Below are 18,190 nucleotides of genomic sequence, written 5' to 3'. Positions count from 1 at the left end.
ATTCCGCTTCCTGCCTTCCTCCCAAAGGACCGCTGCCAGGACACCCATCCCAACTGCCTGCCATTCAGACCTGGTATCTGTCTTCCAGCACCGCCCCCAACCCCATCCAGCCTCAGCCTGAACGGTCACACTCCTGCTTCGTGTGCTTTCTTCCTGCCTGCACAGACTGGTGCAAACCCAGGAGAGTCCTCAGCCCAAGGCCTCCTGCATCAGTCATTAATAGAGCAGGATTTAGCTTCTCTGATGCACGTCCAGCTAGGTTTTTCCTGTTACCCTCCCTCTGGGATTTGAAACTAGTCTTCCCACTCAGACCCTTCTTGGTGATGCAGCATGCTGTGTCTTAGCCAGATGCCCTCAGCTTGACCTCTGGGCCTTGCTAGATGTGCTCTCTCTGAAGTATTGCTGAGGCCATCTTTGAATTCTTGAGGCCTGTTTGGATGGAGGGGTGAGTGAGGTACGTGGGTACAGCCTGGCAACTGAGGATGTAAGCCTTGCGGTGCATCCTGCCCCACCCCGTCCCTCAGCACACACAGGCTCCACACTTCATTCAGCCGCAGCTTCTATGGGTTTTATCCGCTTGGCTGTCGAGGGAAGCACTGAGCACAGCCATGACCGGCTCCTGCAGTCCAGCTGTGGGAACTAGCTGTGACTGCACATATACTGGGGCTGTCCAGAAGTCCCTCTTGTCCTCCACGTTCCTCGTCTGTGTCCCCAGAAGCCGTTTCCCCCTCAGGCAGGATCCAGAGGTTCAGGGCAGGCCCAGCAGAGCTGACGCTGCTAAAGGTAAGTCTCTCTGAGTTTATTTCTGAGGCCGGCTGAGTCTCCGGAGTTTCTTGAGTTGGCTGAGAAGTTCAGAGATAAAAGGCTGGAGGAGCAACAGGAGTCAGATCAAGGCACTGCGTCCCACCTCACATGCTGCCCTCCCTAATACTCCCTCACTCTAAGCTAGGAGGGAAAAGGACCAGGGCCTCCCTTCCTCTCAAATACTCCTCTTTGTTAGCTGCTTCCCCAACTGGGCCACTTCATCACTACGACCACCACCGTCTTCCCCCGACCCCCAGCAGCACACCTCTTACCTCTGTGGGGCGAGAGCAGTCTCGGAGAATGGCCTGGGTAGAAGAGAGGGGAGGGTGGATCCTCAAGCCACAGCACTTGCCCATAAACCCCCACTCAGTTGCCCAGCAATTTTCCCCTCTGAATTGATTCTCTCCCCAAGGAGGCAGACGGTAGGTTCCTAGGTTCCCCTTGTTCCAAGCCAAGCTTCCAGCCCCAGCCCCTGGACTTGGAGCCCAGCCCTGCTCCTACCTCCAACTGAGACTTCTGCTCCTCTGTGGATAGTTCCATGAGAGCTTCCAGGTCAATCTCAGGCTCAGAAGGGACTGGCTGATCCTATTTGGGAATCACATGGGGCTCAGAGGGGCTTGACCAGCTGGTGCTGGGGTGAAGGTTACTGTTAAGGCTTGACCCATCTCCCATCCCATTTCCCTCTCATTTTCCATGTTCAGCCCCTCTCACCTGTCTCAGAACACCCATTCATTTTCTTCATTCAATAAACATCTGTTAAGCACCCACTATGCATCGCCTGAAACAGTGCTAGGTTTCTTAAAAAGAGCGTCCTGGCCAGCAGGTGGTGTGGTTAAGGTGCTGGACTCCCACGTGGACACCACAGTTTGAGTCCTGGACCTGGCAGCTTGCTTTTTCACTTCTCCCTCTCTTTCTCTCAGTCTCTGTCTGGTCAAGTTGAAAAAGTAATCTCAAAATTAAATAATTCTTTGTAAAAAGGAGGAGTGTCCATGAGCTCATCCATAGCCTAGTGGGTAAGAGGGTCAGATCCCAAATGGCCAACCATAGTCGAAGTCTTGGCCTCTTCAGCTTGAAAAGCCAACGGCACAAGTGTGTGCATGCTCCAAATCGTGACGTGGGGAAATGGAGAAGGGATTGTGGCACTGGGGGATGCTTTCTCTCTCCCTCTCTCTCCCTCTCTCTCTCTCTCTTTCTCTGGCTCTGGCAATTAAAAATAAATAATAAAATGAGTCTCCATGTGTAACATAAAAAGTTATATACATAGCTAGGCCAGCTGGTGGCATGGCGGATCCCATGCGGTTGATTGCATGGTTCAAATCCCAAACCTAGCAATTTGAAAATCACACCAAGTACTTCTGCATGTGTGCCCAAAACCCAGAAAGAAGAAGGGATTGTCATGTGGCTATCTCCATTGGGGCATGTTTTTTCACTTTTCCTCTCTTTGTCTCTCTCCCGTGAGCACAGATTCCCATTAGTAAAACTTACACATTGTTGGGGCCAGCAGGTGGCATGGTAGTTCAGGGTGCTGGACTCCCCACATGGTCAACCGTAGTTTGAGTCCCAGATCTGGTGGCCTGCTTTCTCACTTTCCCTTTCTCTCTCACTCTGTCCCTCTCTGGTCAAATTAAAAATAAATAAAGTTCAATTAAAAAAAAAACTTATACATTGTTGACAGGAATGTAAAATGGTACTGTTGATTTGGAAACCAGTTTGGCAGTTCCTCAAAATGTCCAATACAAAATTAGCATCTGACCCAGCAATTCCACTCCCAGGTCTGTTCCCAAGAGAAATGAAAACAAAAGTCTACGCAAAAATTTGCACAGAAATGTTCATAGCAGCATCATTCATAATGGCCAAAAAGTAAAAACAACACAAATGTCCACCAACTGATGAATGGATAAACAAACTGGCAAAGTCATACAATATTGACAACAAAAAGTAACGGCTGATTCATACTGCGACATGAATTAACCTTGAAAGCACATCAGCGAAAGTAGGCACAGAAGCCTAGACTACGATTCACTTAGTATGAAATGTCCAGAATAGGCAAATTTGTAGAGACAGAAAGTAGGTTAGTGGTGGCCTGGGGTTTGGAGGAGTAGTGCTGAGAACTGGAGCCAGAGTGATTTGGCATTCCTATTGGGGGATACAGTGTTCTAAAATTAGATTGTGGAGCCAGCAGGGGGCGTGGTGGTTATGACGCTGGGCTCCCACATGGCCAACCATGGTTCAAGTTCCAGATCTGGCATTTTGCTTTCTCTCTCTGTCTCTCTCTTACATGTTCCATATAACAAATTAAAAGCAATAATAATAATAAGTAAAATTAAATAAATCGTTCTTTTAGAAAAGTTAAATTGTGGTGACGCTTGGACAATCCTGTGGAAGATACTAAAACCATTAAATTGTACACTTTGAGTTGTATGGTATGTGAGTAATTAAAAGGAAACTGTTTGGGAAAGTTATAGTCACTGAAGGAGCCAGCAGGTGGCATGGAGGTTAAGGCAGCGGGATCCCACATGGCTGACTATGCGGTTTGAGTCCAGACCAAGAGGCTTGACATCATGCCAGGTGTGTGTGTGTGTGTGTGTGTGTGTGTGTGCGCGCTCACAATCCCAGGAAGAAAAGAAGGGATTGTGGCATGGCCGTCCCACCTGAGGGGTGATTTCTCCCTATCTCGCTCTCTGGCTCCAGTGAGCACATGCCCTATAACAAAAAATAAATAAACCAATAAATAAAATTAAAATGAAAAAAACAACTTATAGTCACTGAAAAAAATAATACAGAGTGTAAAAGTAAAAATGAAAGAAGCTTAAGAGAATGAGATAAACCACACACTGGGAGAAAATATTTACAGAAGATAGACCCGGCCCAGCCATGGTGGTACAAGCGGTAGAATGCCCTGTGCAAGGTTCGGGCCACATGGGAGGTCCAGCTTCCGTCCCCAGACCAGCCTGGACAGAGCAGGCACAATGTGCCCGGATTCTTGCTCACTGGGAGACTGGGGCTGAGGATCACAATGGCAAGGCTCTGTCCATTGTACCTGACTCTGTCTCTCTTTCCTGCTCCCACACTTGCTTGTGTGCAATCCTTCTGTCTCATTTTTTAAAATAATTATTTTATTTGTTCATTTATTTTAAGTTGACCAGAGAGGGACAGAGAAAGAGAGTGTGAGAACACAAGCTGCCAGGTCCGAGACTCAAGCCATGGTTGGCCATGTGGGTGTCCAGCACCCTTAACCACCATACCACCTGTAGGGCCTCTCTGTCTTATTTTTCAAATCAGGGTGAGGGGAGATATTAATGCAGTGGGAAAAAAAATATGATGGTACACATCGTAGTCTAAATATTCTGCTTGGGGCCAGCAGGTGGCATGGTGGTTAAGGCACTGGACACTCCCACATGGCCAACCACAGTTTGAGTCCTTGACCTGGTGGTTTGCTTTCTCACTTTCCCTCTCTTTCTCTGTCTCTCTCTCTCTCTGGTCAAATAAAAATAAATGAATGAATAAATAAAAATTAAAAAAAAAATTCTTCCACTCAAGGATAGCTTGAATTCTCAGAAAAGAAGTGGGGCCAGCAGGTGACATAGTGGACTCCCACATGGCAGACCACAGTTCGAGTCCCAGACCTGGCAGCTTGCTTTCTCACTTTCTGTCTCTGGTGAGTGTGTGTGCCCTATAGCAAATTAAAATAATAACAACAATACATTTTTGGAAAAAGAAAAGAAGCAGGTACATAAAACAACTCCTAAGATGTACAAGTGAGGAGTGCGTGATGGTATATCACATGTGCTGGTTTTCTGCCAGATGCTGCCTGATTTGACCCCCTTTCTTCCGTTCACTCTAGACCGATACCCTGTACTCCCAATCTCTCCACCATGGAGACCACCAAGGCCTCAGATAAACCAATCAATGTTTGTTTCATACATTCATTGGCAATACGTTTTTTTTCACTTCATGAAAGAGTGCATGCACACACATGAAACAGAGAGAGAGGGGTGCCCTCCACAGGGTGGTCACACTGCGTTCCTCTTCCTCCAGTACTCCAGCCTATTAAATCTTGGGTACTTGTACGTATGTTTCAGCGATTCGAACTTTGGAATCTGGCACCTCACCAGTGCATTTTACCTGGTGCTGCCCAAGACAATACTTTTTTTTTTTTTTTTTAGTTTTTGCTATAGGTTCACGCACTCATCAGAGAAAAAGAAAGAGGGAAAGGGAGAAATCACCCCCTGAGGGGATGGTCATCCCTTCTCCTCCATTCTGTTGGGATTTTGGACATACATACACATGCACCAGGTGCATTTTTCCAAACCGCCAAGTCTAGGACTCAAACTATGCTGTTGACCATATGGAATCCAGCCCCCAGCCCCCTTAACCACCTTGCCACCAGCTGGCCCAACGATAATTTTTTTTAAGTTGAAAATTGAGCTTTTCTTGAAATGTCACCACATCAAAAAGACTGCACCAAAATGCCAGCTGCTGCCAGGAAAAGACAGTGTCCTGGAAGCTACAGAGAAAGAATGTGTCAAAACTCTGGGGTCGGGACCAGCAGTTAGAGTAATGGCTATGTCGCTGGACTCCCATGTAGTCAACGGTGGTTCGAGTCCCAGACATGGTGGCTTAAAACTCATTCCGGGCGTGTGTGAGTGTGTGCCCAAGATCCCGAGAGGAGAATGGAGGAGAAGGGATTGCAGCATGGCCATCCCCCCCTGGGGGGTGATTTCTCGCTTTCTGTCTCTCTGTCTCTCCCTGTCTGTCTGGCGAGCACACATGCTCTATAGCAAAAACCTTTCACCACCACCACCACCCCCCCCAAAAAAAAACTCTGGAGTGGTCAACAGTGTACGCGACAGATGTGTACATTAGATTTAGCCCCAGGACAGGTTAGTGGTGACCTTGATCAGTGCTTTCAACAGACTGGTAAGAGCAGAAACCAGAGGACCAGCAGGTAGCATGGTGGTTAAGGCGCTGGACTCCCACATGGCTGAGTGCAGTTTGAGTCCCAGACCTGGTAGCTTACTTTCCCTTTTTACCTCTGTGTCTGTCTCTCTCTAGTCAAATTTTAAAATAAATAAAATAACTCTTTAAAAAAATAAAAAAAAAAAAGAAGTCAGACTTAAGCGGGTTGAGTGGAGACAGAAAGAGAAAACCTAAGTCCAAGGCAGTGTGTGTGGACAAATTTTTTTTGTGTTTTTTGTTTTGTTTTGTTTTGTCTTGTTATTTGGAGAGGTTTTCGCTATAGGGCGCATGTGCTCGCCAGACAGAGAGAGACAGAGAGACAGAAAGCGAGAAATCACCCCCCAGGGGGGATGGTCATGCTGCAATCCCTTCTCCTCCATTCTCCTCTCGGGATCCTGGGTACGCACGCACACATGCCCAGCGTGAGTTTTAAGCCACCGAGTCTGGGACACGAACCGCAGTCAACTACGTGGGAGTCCAGTGACATAGCCATTACGCTAACTGCTGGTCCCCTAGGCAAATGTTTTAAGGATTCTGGCTAGGAGAAGAGAAACAGAGATGGTAACTAGAAGGACTGCGTTGTTGAATGAGGGTCTCCTAAAAAAAGGAGACACTTATGGGTGTTTAAATCCTGCTGAGAAGTCTAAGCCATCGTTACTTCTGGATTCCAAGAGCCCCAGGACCCCAAGTCTGTCCGTATCCCCAGGCAGTTTCTCTGGAGACCCCCAACCAGGCGGTGCCTCAAGGGAAAAGTAGGGCCCTCCACCAAAGGAAGGCTGGGGCCCGTTAAACTAAACGAGCTAAGTGAGGCGACCCGAGGGCCCTCCCCAGCAGTGCCATCCAAAACGGTACAGGGCATGTAGAGCCCCGGTGGTGGGGCCGGGCTTCAGGAGGGCAGAACTAGAAGGACCAGGCTGGAGACTGCTGCCTTGACCTCTGCTCACTACGGCCGCCACGGGATTTTCCCAGCCACCTAACTTGCTGAAAACAGCAGGGATTGGGACAGGAGCTGCCACCTGGCACCTTTGGACAATTGCCATGGTGACCACAGGCCAGGCATTTTATTCCAGTCATTGCCTGGGAGCGGTCCTCCCACAGGTACTGTTTTCTGATGTTACAGGTGTGCAGCTTACCCCCCTCCACCTTCATCTTACAGAACAAAGTTTGTTGGCTACCCTGATGCCTGGTGGGATTTGAGCTGGGGTATCTAAAATATGAGACTTCTCATGCAAGTGCACAACAAACAGTCCAAATGGAAATAGGTCCAGAGGAGAGTGCCGGAAGTAGTGAAGTGCAGTGGAGGCGTCCTGCCCCAGCAGAGCTGACACGGGCCGAGAAAGCTTGCCTCTCCTGTTCCCAGCTCCAGGGCACCTCCCCGCCCACCACTGAGTGGGCTCAAGATACTGCAGGGCCGTGGGCCACACCTGGACCACACTGACACACGGCCCAGGGAGCTTGAAGGTAGCCTGGACCACGTCTACCATCTCCCCGCCCCCCCACCGCAGGACCAATGACAGCCCTTACTCTCTAGAACCACCGGCCTTTGCTGCCCCAAGTTGAAGAGGGACTGTGTCAAATCAGAGAAGAAACAAGGACCATGTGTTGTGGACACGAGGGGCCCTAGTACTCTGGCTCAGCAGTGGTTCAGCCCAGCCACACATTAGAGCCAACTGCACAACTTATTTATTTAAAATGCCCAATGGGGGGCCAGCAGGTGGCATGGTGGTTAAGGGCGCTGGACTCCCACATGACTGACTGTGGTTCGACTGACGGTGTTGCTAGTTCTAGATCTAGCAGCTCTCTCTCTCTCTCTCTCTCTCTCTCTCTCTCTCTCTGTCTCACTCTGTCCCTCTTTGGTCAAACTAAAATAAATAAATAAATAAAGTTAAATTAAAAAAAAATTCTTAGGAAAAAAAAATGCCCAATGGGCTAGCCCCAGAGCCCAAAGCACATGGAGCTGGAAGCTACAGGGCAGACTACAGTTCATTCTGGCTCTGGAGACTTGAAAGTCACACTGGCATGTGTGCTTGTGTGCTCCAAATCCCGACGGGGTGGAGAAATGGAGGAAGAGGATTGCAGCATGACCTTATCCTGCTGGTAGGTGCTCTCTCCCTCTCCCTCTCAGTCTCTCTCTTTCTCTGGGCAGTGCACACACCCTCTGGCAATAAAGATAAATAAAATAAAAAATAAAAGCCAAAAATCTTTAAAAATAACAATAATAAGAGACAAGCAGATGGTGTAATGCGTGTCACTGCACTCCCATGTGGTTGACTGAGGTTAGAGTTGTATACCTGGTGGCTTAAACTCACACCGGGTACGTGTGCAACCGTACCCAGAATCTCAAAAGGAGAATGGAGGAGAGTTTCCAGAATGGCCACCCCCCAGGGAGGTGATTTCTCACTTCTGTCTCTCTGCCTCTCTCTGTTTCTCTCGCTAGCACACATGCCCTAGAGCAAAAATCTCTCTCTACAAAAATAATAATAATAATAATTTTTTCTGGAGAGGTTTTTACTATAGGGCGCGTGCGTCGCCAGACAGACAGAGAGAGACATAGAGACAGAAAGCAAGAAATCACCCCCCAGAGGGGATGGTCACGCCGCAATCCCTTCTCCTCCATTCTCCTCTCGGGATCTTGGGCATGCACGCACACGCGCCCGGCGTGAGTTTTAAGCCACCAGGTCCGGGACGCGAACCGCGGTCGACTATGTGGGAGTCCAGTGACATAGCCATTATGCTAACGGCTGGTTCCCAATAATAATTTTTAAAATAGAATGGTCAAAGCCTGGGTCTCACACAAGTAGATTTAAATTCTGTTGAGGTGACACTGAGGTTTTCTTTTCTTTGGGGGGAGAGTTGTTTAGTTTTGTTTAGTTTAGTTTTGTTTTGTTTTGCTATAGAGCGTGTGGTGTCGCCAGAAAAACAGAGAGAAATAGAGAGACAGAAAGCAAAAAATCACCCCCCAAGGGGGATGGCCATGCCACCATCCCTTCTCCTCCATTTTCCTCTCAGAATCTTGGGCACGCACACACACGCGCCCGGCGTGAGTTTAAGCCGCTGAGTCCAGGACTTGAACAGCGGTCAACTACATGGGAGTCCAGCAACATAGCACATTACTATGTGCTGGTCCCATGGGTTTTCTTAAAAGTATTTCAGGTGTGGGGAACTTCTGGCTGCTCAAATGAGTGCCCACCCTCTCCAGCCAGAACTCAAGGGCAGCTCCTGGCCCCACGCTTCCTCGCTGTGTGACCTGGGGCAAGTTCCTCAACTTCTCTGAGCCTCCAATCTGCAGCTGCGAACAGTCCCTACTCAATGGTGTCGCGGGGAGAAGAAGACAAAGCACCGGGCATCAGTGCTGGCTATTGTGCCCAGTGCAGTGAGGGCTCAAAGGAATCCTCAGTGTTAGAGCAGCAGCTGTTAACCACTCTAGGATCTACATTTACGGTATCTGTAAGAAAGTGCCACTTCCAGGGGCCAGGGTCAAGGCCTGCTTTTTCCCAGGATGGGGTTGGGGGGAGTCCATGAGAGCCAGGTTCAGAGCTCAGGCAGAGGACTAGACAGAGGCAGAGCAATACAATACAGGGCTCTGTGAGGCCGATCCACATGGGTTCTGGGTTCGCCTTGGCGACCTCCCTGAGTACATCGCACACACTGTGCACACCCACGATCCAGGGCTGGCAGAGGTTGGGGATGGATTGCCACTTCAGGGCCCGGTTGGGGGCACTGTCTCTTTGTCTCTGTCTCCCACTTGCTCAAGAAGGAAATAAAAAATAATAAGCTTAAAAAAAAAAAAAAAAAAGCCAGGCCAGCCCCTGTTATCAACGTGGGTACTTGAACCAGTCCCTGCTGTCCTGCCAAGGTGGGACTGTCCTACACCTGTGCTGATGGGTGCCGCTGGCACTCAAAACATGGTTAGTGTGACTGGGAGCTGATTTTTACATTTTATTTCATTTTAGCTCATTTCACGTTGAACACGTGGCTGATCGCTCTAGTACTCGGCAGTGTAGTTCTAGAGATGTGTTATCTTGAAGATGAAAGCAAATAAAGCGTAATAGCCTGACCAAGCGTTTTCCTTTCAACTATCTCATTTGCGCCTCAGCGAGTCCTGATATATGACAGGACTTACAGCTATCTGACAGGTATCGATAGTCCCATCTACAGATTAGAAAACCGAGTGTTGGGGATGTTAAAGGACCTTCCCCAGAGAGAGTCAGAGGCACAACCGAGACCAGACAGAGGCAGATTTCTGGACTCCCAGCCCACGCTCCTCCCCACCCCGTGGGCAAGGCTTTCTCCACACTTCTCTGCAGAGGAACACTGAGGTCTCTCAGCAGGCTCTCCCTCAGTCCCCTGGCCGACCCCAGGCTCCCTACCTCCCCCCGCCTCCTCCATGCTACCCACCTGGAAGAGCTCCTGAACCTGAGCATCCACCCACTGCTCCATCTCCAGCCAGCGCTGCAGTTGTCCCCGGTCATACTTCACCGTCAGCCGGCTGGGTCTCCGGGACCTGGACGGCTTGGACTCTGAGTCTGTGGATGATGTCCTCCTCCTCCCAGAAGCCCAGTGGACCTTCTTGCTTGAGTTCTCCCTGTCCGGGTTGGGGGATGTGCAGGAAGTAGGACTTGAAGACAGCATGGAAAAATTGGCCTCAGCAAGGGGCTGGGAAAAACTGCCTGTCAGAACAAGAGCACAGAGGGAAGTGAGAACAGAGGAGAGGCCAGCTGGGAGGAAAGGTAGGCAGGAGGAGGGCCAGGGCTCTCTGGGAGGGGCAGGGGTCAAAGATCGATAGGCTTTTGTCCCATACTAGGAATGCCAGCCTGTTGGATCCTCTCTGCCAGCCAGCAAGTGGCACTCCAGAGCTGTGTCCCAGCCTCCTCTTCTGCAGCTGCTGAGGCCCACAGTGACATAAACTGCAGATGAGCAAAGGTCAAGAGGCTGCCATGCCTGGGAGGAAGAAGGGGCCCTTAGGTTCCCAAGGGTGTGGACTCTGGTCCGTGTTCTCTGGCTAGCTCTGGAATAGAACCTGAGTCATTCTCAGCTGATCTCTCTGCATCCTACCTTCCTGGGCCTAGACCCACTTTGGGCCCTGAGAAGCTGTGGTCGGACAGATCCTGTAGCAGCAGAGGCCCTGGCCAGCAGGGATTCCTGCTCAGGAGTTTGCACTGCTGGGGACCGAGTCCAGGCAGCTGGATGGAGCTGGAGGGTGGTTATCTATGGCCCTCGTAGGACCAGTGCTGCCTTGTGTCTGGGTGTGTCTGAATGTGAACTGCTACCAGCCGGTGGGCCCTTCGTGCCAGTAGAGGCAAGTTTCTCAAAGTTTGATTTATATGCACTCCCCAGAAGCACCTGCTTGGGAAGCCATATTTGTTATCACACGATCCTCTTCCCGTTCAGGTCCTTCCAGACACTGAGGGAACAGTGCAGACCCAACTGACACTCAGGTGACAAGGATTAGTCCTTCTAGACTTGCATTCTAGAGGAGGGTGGGGTTACCTATAAGGGAAGAGAATCTTTTCATTTTTCCTCTGCGCTGTTCATTTTTTTAAAATTACGTGTTCTATAAAAAAAGTTTACAAATATTTGTTACAAAAGACTAAACAAACACCACCACCCTCCTTTAGAATGCAAGTATGTCTAGAATTACTAATCCTTGTCAATCCCTGTTTGTGATTTCTTGCTTTCTGTCTCTCTCTCTGTTTCCGGTGAGCACATGCATCCTATAGCAATAATCTCTCAAAAATAAATAAATAAATATAAAGGATGAAAAAAATAACTGATTCATACTAAGTCCGTCATCCCTTTTACTTTCCACACTCCAATTTTTGTTACACTTCTTTTTATGTCTCATAGTAGTTGCCTTTGATGCTGAGTTTCTTCCTTTCATCCTTCCTTCCTTCCTTTTTTTTTTTTTTTTTTTAAGGTTTTTGCCATAGGATGCATGCACTCACCAGAGAGAGACAGTGAGAGGGAAAGCGAGAAATCACCCACCAGAGGAGATGGCCACATCACAATCCCTTCTCCTCCATTCTCCTCCTGGGATTTTGGGCACACACACTTACCCTGCATGAGTTTCAGGCCATCAGGTCTGGGACTCGAACTGTGGTCAGCCATGTGGGCGTCTAGTGACTTAACTGCCACACCACCTGCTGGCCCTGATGTTTCTAATATATAGATATCCCCATTTTACACTGACCTAAAAGAGACCTTTAAGAAAGGCTAATGGATGATTTTTTTTTTTTTTGAATTAAAAAATGTTTAATGTAGCTCAAACAGCGTCTGGCTCATTTTAGCTCCTTCACTGCCAAACGTAGGGGCAGGGACTGCTTCAGCTTTTCTGCCTTCTCTTTGTCTGTGACGACCAAGGTGTAAAGGTATCTGCTGCATCGAACTTTAAACTTCACATTATCCTCATTTTTCTTGATCTTGACAGATTTGGCGTCCTTTCGTCAGGCCGTTAGCAAAAAGTCTTTGATTTCCTCAATTTTCCGAGACATGGCGGGGAGCACAAGGCAAGGGTGCTGGCACCGCCAGAGAGACACTCACAGCCAGCAGCCAGAAAAGAAGAGCTGAATGATCTTTAAAGATGGCATTACAGGGAACCAGCAGTTAGCGTAATGGCTATGTCGCTGGACTCCCACATAGTTGACCACGGTTCGCGTCCCGGACCCAGTGGCTTAAACTCACGCCGGGCGCGTGTGCATGCGTGCCCAAGATCCCAAGAGGAGAATGGAGGAGAAGGGATTGTGGCGTGACCACCCCCCCTGGCAGGCCATTTCTCGCTTTCTGTCTCTATGTCTCTGTCTGTCTGGCGAGCGCACGCGCCCTATAGCAAAAACCTCTCCAAAAAAAAGATGGAATTACAGGCCCTAAATTAACAGGATGGGGGAGGTACATGAGGACTGGAAGTCAGGGCGGGAGTATGGAAAGGCCCAGGCTTTTAAGGACAGCGGATAGATCTGAGTGCAAACTCAGCTTTACCCCGCATTGGTTTACTGTTCCTAGCCCCGTCTCACAACCTCTTTGAGTCTGTATTCTCACCTGCAGAACGGGTTGGGAGAGTGAAATGAGGTGATATGTATAAAACATGGAGTCTGGGACACAGTCCTTTCTCAGTAAACACTCATTCCTTCTCTTTTCTTTTCCTTTCCAGAGGGCATGCGTGCTAACTAGACAGAGAAAGAGAGAGAGAAATAAATCACCCTTCAATGGGCTCATGCCATAGTCATTTTTTAAATACATTTCTCCACCCCATCAGGATTTGGGGAACACACGCACGCACACACACCTGACATTCAAGCTACCAGGTCGGAATTTGAACCGTGGTTGGTCATGTGGGATCTGGCTTCAAATGCACAGTACTTAACTGCTGTGCTGCTGGCCAGTCCTTTCTTTACCTTTCCATGTCCCCTGCTCTCTTTGGTTGCCAAAGGCAGGCCATGGGCTTTCATGGCAGTGGCTCTTCTTGGCCCTTCTGGAAGAGCTCTGTGAGGTGAGCGGGAGTGGGGAGGCCTCTAGAATGCAGCCTGGAGACCGCTGCCACTTTGACACTCTGGCCAGCAGCCATTATTATGGTGGTTTCCTCCCTCTCCTATTTTCTAAATAGCTTGGGAACCCTTTCAGGAAAAAAAAGAAAAGAAAAAAAAAAAAAAAAAAAACCAAGCCAGAAGAGTCACTGGGTTTTGGTTGTTCATTAGCTCACACATTTCACAGAGATTTTCCAATCTCCTCTAGAAGACTGGCAGTACGCTCAGAACTGGGGATTGGTGGTCCCAAGGAGACACGTCCCTGCCTTCGTGGACTAGACTTCATTTAGTGATTTGAAGAAAATGTAAGCGGTGCCGTAAGAATGTCCAGTGAGGGGCCTGCTCCATGGCACCCTGGTAATGTGCTGCTCAAGGAAAGCTGCAGCCCAGGGCCAGCAGGTGCGTGGAGGTTAAGGCAGTCAGGTTCCACATGGTTGGTTTCATGATTTGCATCCCAGACCTGCAGCTTAAAAAACACGCAGCACACGTGCCCAAAATCTATGCCCAAAATCTCAAGAGGAGAGTGGGGGGGAAGAGAACAGATTGTGGCATGGACATCCTTCCTGGAAGGTGATTTCTCACTTTCTATGGCTATGTCTCACTGGTGAATAGGCATCCCCTACAGCAAACTAAAAAAAATAAAATAAAATAAAAAGGTTGGAGTCTACACAGTGGTTCAAGTCCCCAGCATGGTCCTCCTGAAACACACTGAATATGTGTGGGAGTGCCCAAGATCTGATAGGCTGGAGGAATGGAGGAAGGGGATTCAGTATGACTAGTAATACTAGGAATACTAGGGTATTCCTCTCTCTAACTCTGTTTCTTTCTTTCTTTTATTATTTTTTTAAGAGAGATTTTTGCTATAGGGTGCATGTGCCTGCCAGAGACAGAGAGACAGAAAGCAAGAAATCACCCCCCAGAGGGGATGGTCACACCGCAATCCCTTCTCCTCCATTCTCCCCTCTGGATTTTGGGCACACATGCACATGTACCCGGTGTGAGTTTCAAGCCTCCGAGTCCAGAACATGAGCCATGATTGATCATGTGAGAGTTCAGCGACATAACCATGATGCCATCTGCTGGTCCCCCTTTCACTCTAATGTGTACACATATGTGCTTTATCATGAATTTAAAAAGAATAAAAAGAATAATTTTAAAAAAGCACAGTGAGGGGACCAGCAGATGGGATAGTCTTTATGTCAATAGACTCCCACATAGTTGACTGCGGTTTGAGTCCCAGACCCAGCGACTTAAAACCCATGCCAGGTGTGTGTGAAGGAGTGCCCCAGATGCCAAGAGGAGAATGGAGAATGGCCTGTGGAGTGGCCATCGCCCCCCCCCGGGGGGGATTTCTCACTTTCTGTCTCTCGGTCTCTCTCTGTCTCTCCAATGAGAATACGTGCCCTATAACAAAAATCACTCCAAAACAACAACAGAAATACAGAGAAAATGTGACTTAGAGAGTGATAACATTTGAACTGAATCTAAAGGATTAGTAGGCGTTTACTAGGCACAGGGGCCAACAGAAATGCACTTGGCAGAGAGAGTATATGCAAAGGCCCTGTGGCAGAAGGAAGATGGTGAGTATTAGGGACTAAGAGAAGGTCAGTGGAGCTGAAATAGCGGGAAGAAGAGGCTAAAAGTAAGCCATATAGGGGACCAGCAGGTGGCATGGTGGTTAGGGTGCTGGACACTCGCATATGGCTGACCACTGTTCAAGCTCCAGAACTGGCAGCTTGCTTTCTCACTTTCTCTCTCTCTCTCTGTATGTGTGTGTCTCTTTCTGGTCAAATTAAAATAAAATGAATGAATAAATTAAAAATTAAATAATTATTTTTTTTTTTAAAGTAAGCCATACAGCAGGAGAACGAGGCGCCCACACAAAGCCCTGGGAGCCATGTTGAACTTTGTCTCCTTCCGAAGGGTATTGCTTGTTAAGCGCTGGTGGTTGGGCCGGTTAACATAAGACTGAAGTCTCTGATAGATCACTGTGGCTGTTGTACACAAAGACGGTCTGACAGTACAGCAGGACTGGAAGACAGGAGTGTATATATATGTGTCTGTATATCTATCAATACATTTTAGACAGTTTTGCCCTAGGGTGTGTGCCCTCGCCAGAGTGAGACAGAGACAGTGAGAGGGAAAGTGAGAAATCACCCCCCCCCCGGGAGGATGGCCATGCGGCAATTCCTTCTCCTCGATTCACTCCCCAGGATACTGGGCATGCATGCACACATGCCCAGCGTGAGTTTCAAGCCACTGGGTCTGAGAATAGAACTGTGGTTGGCCATGTGGGAGTCGAGCGATGTAACCCTCTGCTGGCCCAAAGGAGTAATATTTCATAGAACTTGCTAAAGGATTGAGGACATGCAAACATCATGACACCTACTCAGGCCAGACAGATTCACCTTGACACCTCTATACTTGTGTCCTCATCTTACACTGGTGCAGGAGCACATAGCAAGAACGCCATGAAGCTCCATGGCCCATACATGAATTATGTCCACTCTTAATAGCATAAGGTTCCTTATTTCCACTCTTCCATCCCAGTGTTGACACGTCTCCTCACTGGTCTATGTGTATCAACACTTGTCAGTAAGTTTGCCCAATATAGGGAGCTCAAGAGCCAAGGAAAGATGGGAGAGGGGCCAGCAGGTGGTGGTAGATAACGTGCTGGACTCCCACATGGCTAACCAAGGTTCAAGTCCTGGACCTGGCAGTTTGCACGTTCTCCCTCTCTCCCTCTCTCTCCGCTGAGCACACATGCCCAATAGCAAATTTTAAAATATAGGACCAACAGATGGTACAATGATTATCTCACTAGACTCCCACACAGTTGACTGTGGTTCGAGTCCCAGACCCAGTGGCTTAAAACTCATGCTGGGTTGGGACCAGCAGATAGTGTAATGATAACGTTGCTGGACTTCTACATCGTCAACCGTGGTTCAAGTCCCAGACCTAGTGGCTTAAAAAACTCACACCAGTCACATGTGGGTGTGTGCCTCAAATTCTGAGAGCAGAATGGAGGAGAAAGGATTGCAGTGCAGCCATCCCCTCGGGAGGTGATTTTACACTTTCTGTCTCTTTCTGTCTCTCTGATGAGCACACACGCCCTATAGCAAAAATCTCTCTAAAACAAAACAAAACAAAACAAACTCACTCTGGGCACATGTGCATGTGTACCAAAAATCCTGAGAGGAGAATGGAGGAGAAGGGAGATTGAAGCATGGCCATCCCCCAGGGGGTGATTTCTCATTTTCTGTCTGTCTGTCTGTCTGTCTGTCTCCCTCTGTCTCTCCAGTGAGCACACATGCCCTACAGCAATAATCTCTCTCTCAAAAAAATATTGAATTAATAATTCTTTTTAAAATAAACAAACTTTTAAAAAAATGGGGATTTTGTTTTTCAGGGCTCCTTGGAAGCATACCTACCTCGAATTTGCAACGACCCCAGAGCTGCAGTTGCTGCAATTCTATCTTCAGCCTCACAATGTTTCCCTTGGCCAAAATGCACTGAGTCCTCTCCAAGTTCAAAGCATTCAGGGGACCAGCAGTTAGCGTAATGGCTATGTCGCTGGACTCCCACATAATCGACCATGGTTCGAGTCCTGGACCCGGTGACTTAAAACTCACGCTGGGCACATGTGTGTGCATGCCCAAGATCCCGAGAGGAGAATGGAAGAGAAGGGATTCCAGCATGGCCATCTCCCCTGGGGGGTGATTTCTCGCTTTCTGTCTCTCTGTCTGGCGAGCGCACATGCCCTATAGCAAAAACTTCTAAAAAAAAAAAAAAGCATTCAGCAAACAATGGCAAGGCTGAGCCAGCAGAAACAGACACCAGATTTTCATGACGAATATGGTAATGCTGTATTAGCTAGTGGAGCCACTTTCTGTATTGCTGTATGGACGCATACAGCAACACAAATTGGAATAGAATGGAACCTGTCCCCTGCTGGCAGAGTCACCCCAAAGGAATAGAGAGATTGGTAGTCATCCCAGCTGGTATAATACTGAATTGTTTCAAAACCAACTTAAAACCGATGCCAAGAAAAAGCACTATCTACCCATTAAAGTATGGCAGTATTGAAGAAATAAAGTACGTTCGAAACCTTAAAAAAAAAAAAATGGGAGGAGAAGTCAAGAGGACCACAGGGCCACTTCAGGGCAGTGTAACAAAAAGAGCATGGGATTAGGTAGAGTGCAGGGTGTCTGCCCTGCTCTCCTGGCCTGGCGCAGGTCCAGTGGTGGAATAAAATGGGCAGAAGATAGCCCCCAGCAGAACGAGGCTGTTTGCTTGTTATGTATTTATTTATGTTTAGAGAGATTTTTGCTACAGTGTACATGTGCTCACTGAAGACACAGAGACAGATACAGAGAGAGAGAGAAAGGGAGAAATCACCTCCCGGGGAGAATTGCTACACCTCAATGCCTTCTCCTCCATTCTTCTCTCTGGATTTTGGGCACCCACACACGCTCACCTGATGTGAGTTTCAAGCCACCGGGACTGGGACTCAAACTGCTGTCACACACATGGGAGTCCAGCGTCATAACCACTATGTCACCTGCTGGCCCCCCTTTTTTAATTTTTAAAAAAATTTGCTAGAGGACATGTATGCTGGCCAGAAAGAGACAGAGAGAAAGTGAGAAAGTGCCCCCCAATGGAAAATGGCCACACCTCAACCGCTTCTCATTTCTCCCTCCTTTTGGGATTTTGGACACATGTAGGCAGGAGTCTGCCAGGATTCAGACTGTAGTAGCTATGAGGGATCTGCCTCCCCTATCCACTAGACTACCCACCGGGCTGATCCAAGAAAGTATAGTTTTCTGGGACCAGCAGTTAGCGTAATGGCTATGTCACTGAACTCCCATGTAGTCGACCGTGGTTCCAGTCCTGGACCCAGTGGGTGT

The 18,190-nt window shown here is 48.4% G+C and overlaps 1 protein-coding gene and 2 pseudogenes across 2 annotated transcripts; 1 reads left to right on the top strand and 2 right to left on the bottom strand.

The window, feature by feature from the left end:
- Positions 1-542: 542 nt before the first annotated feature.
- On the bottom strand, positions 543-12,922 carry PPP1R14D (protein phosphatase 1 regulatory inhibitor subunit 14D). 2 transcript variants are annotated; one of them, XM_027775822.1, is made up of 5 exons: positions 12,799-12,922; positions 10,162-10,433; positions 1,306-1,389; positions 1,077-1,109; positions 543-865 (listed from the first exon to the last, which is right to left on the bottom strand). In XM_027775822.1, the coding sequence occupies exons 2-5, from the start codon at positions 10,393-10,395 to the stop codon at positions 800-802; spliced, it is 417 nt and encodes a 138-aa protein (XP_027631623.1). In that variant the 5' UTR covers positions 10,396-10,433; positions 12,799-12,922; the 3' UTR covers positions 543-799. The 2 variants fall into 2 exon arrangements, with proteins under 2 accessions (XP_027631623.1, XP_006158741.2); XM_006158679.3 differs by lacking the exon at positions 12,799-12,922 and adding an exon at positions 10,565-10,653.
- LOC102483839 (60S ribosomal protein L38 pseudogene) lies at positions 12,042-12,254 on the bottom strand (annotated as a pseudogene).
- A 274-nt stretch (positions 12,923-13,196) lies between the features above and the next one.
- Positions 13,197-17,260, top strand: LOC106735999 (cytochrome c oxidase subunit 7B, mitochondrial pseudogene; annotated as a pseudogene).
- Positions 17,261-18,190: the final 930 nt, after the last annotated feature.

Source organism: Tupaia chinensis, unplaced genomic scaffold (genome assembly GCF_000334495.1).
Source record: "Tupaia chinensis unplaced genomic scaffold, TupChi_1.0 Scaffold000605_1, whole genome shotgun sequence".
NCBI lineage: Eukaryota > Metazoa > Chordata > Mammalia > Scandentia > Tupaiidae > Tupaia > Tupaia belangeri.
This window is presented reverse-complemented; position numbering and strand designations above follow the sequence as displayed.